At 51.1% G+C, this 10,343-nt stretch overlaps 1 protein-coding gene across 1 annotated transcript; it reads left to right on the top strand.

Moving 5' to 3' along the window:
- Nucleotides 1-422: 422 nt before the first annotated feature.
- On the top strand, nucleotides 423-2,322 carry LOC124668231 (amino acid permease 3-like). Its single transcript, XM_047205406.1, has 3 exons — nucleotides 423-717; nucleotides 819-1,361; nucleotides 1,456-2,322. The coding sequence occupies exons 1-3, from the start codon at nucleotides 594-596 to the stop codon at nucleotides 2,238-2,240; spliced, it is 1,452 nt and encodes a 483-aa protein (XP_047061362.1). The 5' UTR covers nucleotides 423-593; the 3' UTR covers nucleotides 2,241-2,322.
- The last annotated feature ends 8,021 nt before the right edge of the window (nucleotides 2,323-10,343 follow it).

Raw genomic sequence — 10,343 nt, 5'->3', positions numbered from 1 at the left:
TTCACCCGTTGACATTGCGAGCCAGCCAGGCATGCAAGTCCACTATACTTGCATGCTCGATCGGCAATCAGCTTGTGTCTGATGGAGGGAGAAAGGTGTTAGCCGGCCCCTTCTGGGAAGACTACCCTGTCGTGCTCCACTTCCACCATCCAAAACACATGTAAAATACTTACAGGCAGTGAGTCTCCCAAGTCCAAAAGGAGGTTCCGATTTCCAGCCCTAGCACTAGCTGCACCTTCCACCTCCCCGCGCCAGCCACTGAGCAACGTACCCACTCACGTACGGAGGAAGGCAGCCAGGCCCCTTGATTCCGGCAGGCCTGACGCCACCCACCGTGCCTATAAATTGCTCCCGTACCCTCTCCACCCAGACATACACACACAACACCTCGTGCTTGCTTGCAGATATCTACTCGGTGTGTGTGTGTGTCTGTCACTCTGTCTGCAGAGATCAGATCCATGCACCACATGCAACTCTAGTCATAGCACGTACTACTACTGTGGTGGTCCGTCTAGCTGGTGTCGTCTTAACTAGTTCTTCCCAATCTTCACACCTGCTCTCTGTTGGCAGAACTTAAGCGTACATCGATCGAAATGGCTGACAACGTCGTGGCTACCTTCTACTACCCGCCGGCGATGCAGGTGTCCGCCGCCGAGCTCGGCGAGACCAAGCTGTCCAAGCAGGGCTTGGACGACGATGGCCGCAACAAGCGAACCGGTAAGTATGCAAATGTTGCGTTGCGTCTCGATCATGGTGTGGATGTACAGTATACGATTCTAGATTCTTGGTTGCTGACGATTGACGGGATGCACGCGCAGGCACCATGTGGACGGCTAGCTCGCACATTATCACCGCGGTGATCGGGTCCGGGGTTCTATCGTTGGGCTGGGCTATCGCGCAGCTCGGCTGGGTGGCCGGCCCCGCCGTCATGCTCCTCTTCTCCCTAGTCACCTACTTCACCTCCTCCCTCCTCGCCGACTGCTACCGCTCCGGCGACCAGAGCACCGGCAAGCGCAACTACACCTACATGGACGCCGTCAACGCCAACCTCAGCGGCGTCAAGGTCAAGCTCTGCGGGGTGCTGCAGTACGCCAACATAGTAGGGGTCGCCATCGGCTACACCATCGCAGCATCCACCAGCATGCTCGCCATCAGGCGGGCAAACTGTTTCCACGGCAAGGGCCACGCCAACCCCTGCAAGATCTCCAGCACGCCCTACATGCTCATCTTCGGCGTGGCGCAGGTCTTCTTCTCCCAGATCCCCGACTTCGACCAGATCTCATGGCTCTCCATGCTCGCCGCCGCCATGTCATTCACCTACTCCTCCATCGGCCTAGGCCTCGGCATCGTCCAAGTCATAGGTACACACTCACCCTGTTATCCATGCATGCATGACTCACGTTGACCAATGTGTTAACTAACTAACTAATGGATGAATCGATGCAAATAATGCAGCAAACGGAGGCGTGCAGGGCAGCATGACAGGGATCAGCATCGGCGCAGCGGTGACCCCGATGCAGAAGGTGTGGCGCAGCACGCAGGCGTTCGGCGACATCGCCTTCGCCTACTCCTACTCCCTCATCCTCATCGAGATCCAGGACACCATCCGCGCGCCCCCGCCCTCCGAGTCCACCGTCATGAAGCGCGCCACGGGGGTCAGCGTCGCGGTCACCACCGTCTTCTACATGCTGTGCGGCTGCATGGGCTACGCGGCCTTCGGCGACGCCGCGCCGGGGAACCTCCTCACGGGCTTCGGCTTCTACGAGCCCTTCTGGCTCCTCGACATTGCCAACGCCGCCATCGTCGTCCACCTAGTCGGCGCCTACCAGGTCTACTGCCAGCCCTTATTCGCCTTCGTCGAGAAGTCGGCGGCGCAGAGGTGGCCGGACTCCAAGTTCGTCAACGGGGAGGTCGAGGTCCCGCTGCTGAGGGGCAAGGTGAACATGTTCAGGGCAACTTGGAGGACAGCGTTCGTGGTGGCGACGACGGTCGTGTCCATGATGCTGCCCTTCTTCAACGACGTGGTGGGCTTCCTCGGCGCGCTCGGCTTCTGGCCGCTCACCGTCTACTTCCCCGTCGAGATGTACGTGGTGCAGAAGAAGGTGCCCAGGTGGAGCACCAAGTGGGTGTGCCTGCAGATGCTCAGCGTCTGCTGCCTCGTCATCTCCCTCGCCGCCGCCGCGGGCTCCATCGCCGGAATCAAGTCCGACCTCAAGGTGTACCACCCGTTCAAGTCATGATCGATTCGTCCGCACGTACGGAACAGAACAAACTAAGATGCCATGCCGTCCCATCAATTCCAGCCCGTTGATAGGATGAATATATAGCAAGTAAGAATGTGCGAATGAACACTAGTGACAAGCAGTGTGTGTGTGTGTGTGTTATCGGTTAATGTTATCGTGCTGTGTAAACTAATTTAACATGGTGCTAGTACAAAAAGTTAAGAATGGGAATAAATTAATCGAAGTGTCTGTCGTCACTCTGAGCTCCGACTGTCGTAGTCATGTTGAAGCCACGGCGCGACCATGGCCGATTCCGGTGGTAAAATTAGTGGATCCAACCTTCTTTTCAAAAGTGGTTGGAGAACCGTCGAATCCTTGGATGAATCTTCATGCATATTCTCGTACAAAGTGAAACGAAAGCATTACAGGCGGTCGGCCAGCTAGCTAGAAGAATCCTTGGAAGAATCTTCGTGCAGTTTCTCGTACAAAGTGAGGAATCCATGACGCACTCCGCGATGTCGTAAGAGCATCTCCACTCGTCTCCCCGACGAAGCCCGAGCGACGTCTTTTTCATCCGGACGGTGTAAATCGGTCCAGTTGCGCTCCCGGTTTCTCGTTTTCGTCCGAATTTGGCCCTTCATCCATCCGGCGAGCCCACGCCATCCCCGGTCCCCCGGGACGCGCTCGGGGACTCCGGACGAAAGATTTTGGCGCGAAACGTCGTGTGGACCCGCGTAGTCGGCGACAGGAAAACCAAATCCTGTCGATTTCCCCTCCAATTTGCTTGCATATCCCCATTCCCTCCAATTTGCTTGCATATCCCCATTCTCTCCCGCCGAATTTGTCCATTCTCCTCCTGGTCTTCCAGTTCCAGTTCCCGGCGGCGTCTTCTCGTCCACCACCGCTCTCCTCCTCGTCTTCTCGTCCACCACAATGCCGCCGAAGGCGACGACGAGGAAGCCGCGGGCGAAGAAGGAGCGGCCGCCAGGCATGACGAACGCAGAGTGAGCGGCGGACGAGAAACGGCGCGAGGTGGAAACAAGCGGCAGGGCGGAGAGGGTGAAAAAAGCCGCCCACTCTGCTGAAGACGACGGCGGCGGCGAAGAAGAGAAACACAGACTTGGCTTTCCTGATGGGCGGCGGCAACATGGAACTGATGGACGATGAGACGAGGAATTGGTACCAGGGCCACCGCAGCGACATCCTCCGAGCCACTCCGGCCAGTCCTTCGTCGTCTCCGCCGGCTCCTACCTCGGCTTCCTCACCGTCTACCTCGTCGACCGCCGCTGCTTCGACGTCCACCGCCGCTGCTTCGTCGTCGACCGCCGCAGCCGCTTCGGCCACGGCGTGTGAGGAACCGGTCCGTCGGACACCGCCGTGCCGGCCGGGACTGCCGATGAGCCTGTTTCCGTGTAATTTCCCTCCGATCGCCGATCTGTGGCTGATCCTTTTGCTCCTTTTGCCGATCAACTGGCCGTATTTGTAGCGCGGGACGACGCTTTGTTTGAATTTAAACTATGTCCGCCGAACTCCGGGTCGACTGGAAATACGGTACTCCCCACGACTTAATTTCGTCCAATCCGGCGGTTGTTTCGTCCGAATTTCGCCGTGGGGAGCGCCAACGAGTGGAGATGCTCTAACGTTCAGAGATCCCGGCACTTCACGCTATGTGATCTTCGCTTTTCCGGTGAGATTATAGTATTACTACATCAGATGCTAAGTCTCATCGACACTCTTTGGTGGGTTCCTGCTGGCTTAATAAGCGGCCACCTCTCGACCACTGCTGTCGCCATCACATACTCGCCACCGGGCGCCGAAGAAGAAGGTTCTGCGGTTGGTTCTGCCGACGGGAGCGTGCACCTTTTTGAAACAGAGACCGCAGCCCAGCCTCTATGCATGCGGCTTTATTGCATTACTAGATCATGATGGCCCGAGTTGTTGTGCCCGTCAATATTTTCAGTTGAATGTAAAAAATAAAATTATATATATGGAATTGTGAAAATATGAAACTTTGGATACCCAAACCATACGTGCAAAAAAACATTAATAATAGAAGAGTCTTAATTTATAAAAAAATAGGATATAACAAACACTTAAAAATCAGCAATTATAGAAAAACCTTATCAGTATCAATGAATTTTTTTTTTGAGAAACACAGTACAAACGCAGGCGCTCACATACACGCGCATACACTCACCCCTATGAACGCACACACGCACACCCTACCCCTATGAGCACCTCCGGAAGACTGAGCCGGCGGATTGGATCTTGAAATTGACGAAGTCACCACAGGCGCCTCGCTGTCGACGGGAACGTCGCCTCCCACTGAATGAATATTCCGCCTTTATGAGACACACAGATGTCAAATCTGGGATTTGAACTCTGGTGAGCTGGGGGTACAACCACCCTCCTAACCACCCAACCTCAGGTTGGTTCTCGTATCAATGAATTTTTGTTAGCAGAGTGATCCCGATTGTCCGCATGGAAATACTCCTACCGCATGGAAATACTCCTACTACATTTTTCTCTGTTAGACAGATTCTACAACAGATTCTACAGCCCCCGGTCACAGGATTACACCAAAGCATATAGTAGTTGTTTACTCAAAAAATGATATTGTGATCAGAATTCAACAGGACGGCCTAAGTTATCCCTGTTTGGCGTCACACCTTTTGTCGATGAAGAGAGCTGACTTGAGGTCCTTTTGTTGTTCATAGTTTTTTTAAATTGTTGATTGTCTAGTCAAGTTTGTTCTCTCGCTTGTAGCTCGCCTGGGCTATTGTACATCTGACTAACACAATAAATAGTTAAAAAAGAGAGCAAAAAACAGAAGTGGAGTTCCCACTTCCCAGGACATGAGCACACCCAAGGAGCATACAGAAATATCCAAGTTAACAACCATGAAAAAAAATGGAGCTCCTCGACATTATATTAACAAAGTTTCTTCATATAAGTGCGAAAATGTCTAACATCTTCACTCACATGTGTCAATATTCAAAGCCTTGCGTACTTTAACTTCCATAAAAAAAAATCATATATAACCATGCTATATGCCACCACATTTAGGGGCAAACTTGTGCTTCCGCAACTGTCTAGAGCAATAGAAAACACTTACATGCTTGAGACCAGCTTGTCAAGTTTAATAATATTTGATCCAAAACCGCCTGGCGTCACTTCGAAAATTATAAATTCGTTCTGTACCTCAGTAGGTAAATCTGCATCACTCTCAAATTAGGGAGCAAAAATAGTACTAGTACTGTATCACATTCATGTAGTACTACAATATATGAATTGCAATTGGAGAAGCATAACCCACATGATGAGCAGAAATAAGGTTCTTATACTGAATTATAATGCAAAGACAAATTTTAAATGCTGATAGGCTCCAGTCTATACTTAGTAGTCCGTCATATATAGACATTGATGTGCTTTCAGTCGCTTAGGGCATCTCTACCCGGGCCGACGCATTTCGGACGGTGAAAATGTCCGCGAGCATCCGTTTATGTCGGCACGCGGATGCGAAAATGGTTATGCGTTTGTTTGCGTCGGGGGTGGCTCCAGCCGGTCGACGCATTTCCGGCGCGGGCTAGTTTAGTTTTAGAAAATTCAGAAAAGAGTTTGTAGACTCAAATTAGCTCAAATTTGCATGAAATTATAGCCTCAAATTAGCTTAAATTGATGTCTGAAATAAGTTCATCACACTTTGCATATGGTTCGGCGCAAAGTGGGGTCCAAAAGGGGCACAGCAAGGTCTGAACAGCATATGAAGTCCAAAAGGAGGCCATGGTGCTAGACATTGGCGCCGCTGATCAGGAGTCTCTCGCGCGGATTTCGGCGTGCCTCTTTATGAACCAGGCCTTGGTGTCGTTGTTGACACTGCTCAAGTAGGCTAGCAAAGCTTGTCTTCCACTTTTACGCGCCCTTCAGCTTGTCCCAGCAATGGACCATATGGAAGCCCTTCTTATGCACTGCCTTGAACCTCTCCAAGGCTCGGGATACCTGCAATTGGTTTAGCGCCCGGATCATGGTTTGCGAATGATGTACATAGAATAGAATGATCATGCCCCTTTTCTTTACCACTGACATGACGCCAGCGTCGCTAATGGGGTTGTTGATGCAATGTTCGACGGTGGAGCAGAACTTGCTTGTCTCTTGTTTGCTGTAGTTCCATCTTTTTCTGATGGACTCTTCCGTGCGAGGGCTTGACATCTCGTATGGCTCGTGGAGCTTTTTCTCATTGTACTCCTGCATCACCTTGGCTCAGTACACCTTGCCCTTTTGTTGGGCGCCATTAATGCAGTCATGGTTGGTCACCAGCCACGCGTCACACAAGCACTTGTACTCGTCGTCGTTGAATCCTTGTGTCCTGTGGCTCTTCCCCTTCTTCTTGCTAGCGTCATCCGTGGTGAGGACAGGCCATGTTAGCGTGTCCTCATAGTTGTCGGCGCACACGGTTGTTGCCTGCATGGGCTGGGTGGAGAACAACCGTGCAGCATTAATGTCCTCCGCATGTTGCGTCGGTGCCCACTCATCATGCGACCCTGTCCCAGCCCTAGCATCGCCAACAAAGCCGCCGCCATAGATCATGGCCTCGATGTCGCTGTCATGCCGTCCCTTTCAATAGGCATACGAATCACCGGACGTCAGATGCATGACACACGGCAGTCGCACAAAGTGAGCGAGCTTATGTACCGGGTCGTCCATCGTCGGGACAGATGGTGCCATTTCCTCAAACAGGCTGCGGGGCACCAGCATGCTCTCCTCCGGCACCTGACATGTCTTGTGACTCGCGCCCGGGCACGAGCCACCGCTTCTCGGCGTCCAGTTGAGGTCTAGAACCGGCGCCCCGTTGAACTGCACCGGCGCCACGCCGAAGGCGAACCGCGACGCTGCGTGGACCTGCAAGGGAGCGGGCTTTCCATGGCGCAACTGGGAACTTATCGAGCTCATCGACGAGGCCGGAGCAGCGACGCAGGCGATCTCATCTCGCTTGACGAGCATGTAGGCCGCCGCTAAGCTCGGATGGAGGCCTACTTGTGCGGCACCGGCTTTCAGCTGCATCTGCCACGCCAGCTGGCTGGCCTCCAGGGCGGCGGCCGCTGCATTCATCTCCTTCTGGTTCTTGCGCCGGCCACGACGCTTCGCGGCCTCGACGCCTTTCTCCTCCTTGGACAACACCTTTTTTGCCGCCTTTGGTTTAGCGTCCCGGTCGCCGGTGGCAGGACGCTTTGCTTCCGCCGGAGCTACGGGCTCCATTGTGGCTATGGTCGTGGCTATGGGGTGTCTGGGACGGTGGCGGGTGCGAGAGGGTTACCTCGGAATCCATGGTGGTGGCTGCGGCGGCGAGGATATTCATCGCTTCTAGACTGCTGGCGCCGGTCTATTTTGATTTTTCGCGCGGGAAATGGCCACTAGCGGGAATATTATCGGCCTCCCTGCCACTGACACGCGGGTCCTACGTAAGTTTCGGCGGACACTTGGTGTCGCAAACCTGACGCATATTCGGACCATGTTTGCATCGTCGTGGACGGCTCGATCATTTTACGTCGCTCTGCTGGAGCAGAACCCAGACATATTTTCGGTCACGGTGGATTCAAATGGTCGTTCAGCCTCCATTTGGTCGCCCCGTTGAAGACCCTTACTCTGCAGCATAAAATTAATGGATACCGTTCTTTTCCGGAGTGGTTGGAGAACCGTCGAATGCTTGAATGAATCTTCAGAGATCCCGACACTTTACGCGATGTGATCTTCGCTTTTCCGGTGAGATTCTAGCACTTCCCAGATCAGATGCCAAGTCTCGTCGACACTCTTTAGTGGGTTCGTGCTGCCTTAATAAACGGACACCCCTCCACCACTGCAGTCGCCATCACATTCTCGTCGCCGGGTCCGGAGACGATTTTGCCGACGGGAGACCGTGCCTACACAAGGAGAAGGAAGAAGCATCCTGTTTTTGATAGGGGAGAAAACTTGAAGAGAGCACGTGCGCCTCTGCGCACCTTCACCTTTTTTTTTTCTTTTTCATATCTCTTAAATTATACAATATTTCGATTTGGTTTTTTTTTTGCAAATCACTAAAAATAACAAATAGAATGGGGCAAAATAGTTTGGATTTTTTTGCAATTTTAAATTTCAATTTTTTTAAAGCTTTAAATATATTCTTGAAATATATATAGATAATGACATAAAAATCAGAAATATTTTCCCACATTCTAATTGTTATTCTTAAGTGATATGCAAATTTTCCAGTTCAAAGATTGCGTGGTGTGAGAGATACAAAAATGAGAAATTGTTTGAGGGAAGAACAAAAAGAACTAGCACAGATCCTGATGCACTATAGGCAGCGTGGATATAGGTGTGCATTGAGCAGCTGCTCAGAAAGTCCTCTCTCTACTTTTATAGTGCTCGGCGTTGTTTCACCTTATGCGGGAAGGAAAGGGAAAGCAAGTTTCTAGCCAAATTACCTAGTTCCCCAAAATACCCCAAATGAACAAGTAGTACAAGTTTCTAAAAAACAGTTAGAAAAGCTATGTTATTTCCTAGGTTTCTCAATTTTTTGATTTTCATGCGGTATATGGGTAAGTTTCCATCCAATACCTATGTGCCTGAATTTTATTATATATATATTTTTTTTAACTAAGAAATACTATGGTTTCACTTAGGGGTGAAGCCAACTTATGAACAATGATAGTATTTCAAGGATGCGACTACATATATGGTGCCCTATAGATAGCCAAATCAAGCGGGGAAACGATTTTTTCTTAGCTCCATTTTGCATGTATGCACCAAAAAAATGTATCCGCTAACATCATTAACATTTAATGCAAAAATCCGGGCTCCCACCAAAGTCACCCTCGGCAATGGAAAAACATCTTCCTTCTAGCATGACAACTTGTGTAACCGAGGCCCCCTTCGGCTTTGAGCACCTGATCTTTTCAAGATTGCAACTAGGAGGAATCATTGCTGCGCAAAGAAGATCGAAGATGATAACTGGATTCGCTCGATTGCGCGTCTCAAACACGACACACCGGTCCAACTATCGTAGTACATTGATGTTTCGGACACCGTTTAGACAACGCAACTTGGCCCTAAGCTCCTCGACGGCATTTCTTGGTCGTTGACCAACGAAGGAATCTACACCTCGAGCTCGGCGTACCAGACACAATTCCTTGGTTGCCGCCCTTGTTTCCTCGCTCTGAAAATATGGAATGTGTTTGCCAAACCGTTTGCTTGGTTGGCCCTCCACGGAAAGTTGTTGACGGCTGATATGTTAGCCATCAGAGGCTGGGCCTATTTTCCAACTATGCCTAAACGATCCGAAAACGGCGAACCACCTATGTAAAGACTATCCTTTCACCACGGCCGTTTGAAACCTCATCCAGTCTTGGGATGACATCAACAACTTTGTGCACGGGCAATGCTTCCCTAGCATCTTAAATTGGAGGTACAAACTCATTGAGGGGAAGCCGATGAAGGGGACGCCTTCTCTACATCGTATGGAACGTTTGGAAAGAAAGTAATCATCGGATCTTCATGGGTCGTAGGCTCACGTTTATCACGGTGGCAATGATTGCCAAAGAGGACAATATGCAACGCGAGCCGCGTTTCTGCTCCCATCGGTGCGCCCAGCTACGTGGCAAGCATCCAAGGACCTCCCCCTCCCACGCACGTCTCCCTTCACTTACGTCAAAACAAAACAGAAAAAGCAATCCACCAAAAATACCGGACACGATCGTCTCATACACGGACGGGTACTAATCCTCCCGTAATACAAGCCTGCAGTTAAAACAGATGACAGAATTGGAGGGAAATTATCTCCTTCGCGCCAAGGCGTCCAGAAAACATATGGCTACCCGCCAAAATCTAATAATCCCCCAGTAATGCAAACAAGAACGGAGGGGAAAAAATGGCCACCTCTGAGGCTATCTAATTGAAGCTCCCAGGGAAAATCGGCAGCGCCGGATGACAGGTAGAAGCTCCGCTCTGTAAATGGAATTGCCAGAAAATCCCCAACTTTTGACGAGTCCATCTTGCCGCTATCTATAGGCACGATCTGAAGAAGGTCCACGATCTGAAGAAGGTCCACGATCTGACAGGTAAAGCGAAGAATTTTGTTCTCCACCG

The sequence above is a fragment of the Lolium rigidum genome, chromosome 6 (assembly GCF_022539505.1).
Source record: "Lolium rigidum isolate FL_2022 chromosome 6, APGP_CSIRO_Lrig_0.1, whole genome shotgun sequence".
Classification (NCBI taxonomy): domain Eukaryota; kingdom Viridiplantae; phylum Streptophyta; class Magnoliopsida; order Poales; family Poaceae; genus Lolium; species Lolium rigidum.
This window is presented reverse-complemented; position numbering and strand designations above follow the sequence as displayed.

Coding starts and splice junctions, on each gene's coding strand:
- LOC124668231 (XM_047205406.1), top strand. CDS start 594: ATGGCTGACAACGTCGTGGCTACCTTCTACTACCCGCCGGCGATGCAG. Junction 718..818: donor TGGCCGCAACAAGCGAACCG/GTAAGTATGCAA, acceptor ATGCACGCGCAG/GCACCATGTGGACGGCTAGC. Junction 1,362..1,455: donor CGGCATCGTCCAAGTCATAG/GTACACACTCAC, acceptor CAAATAATGCAG/CAAACGGAGGCGTGCAGGGC.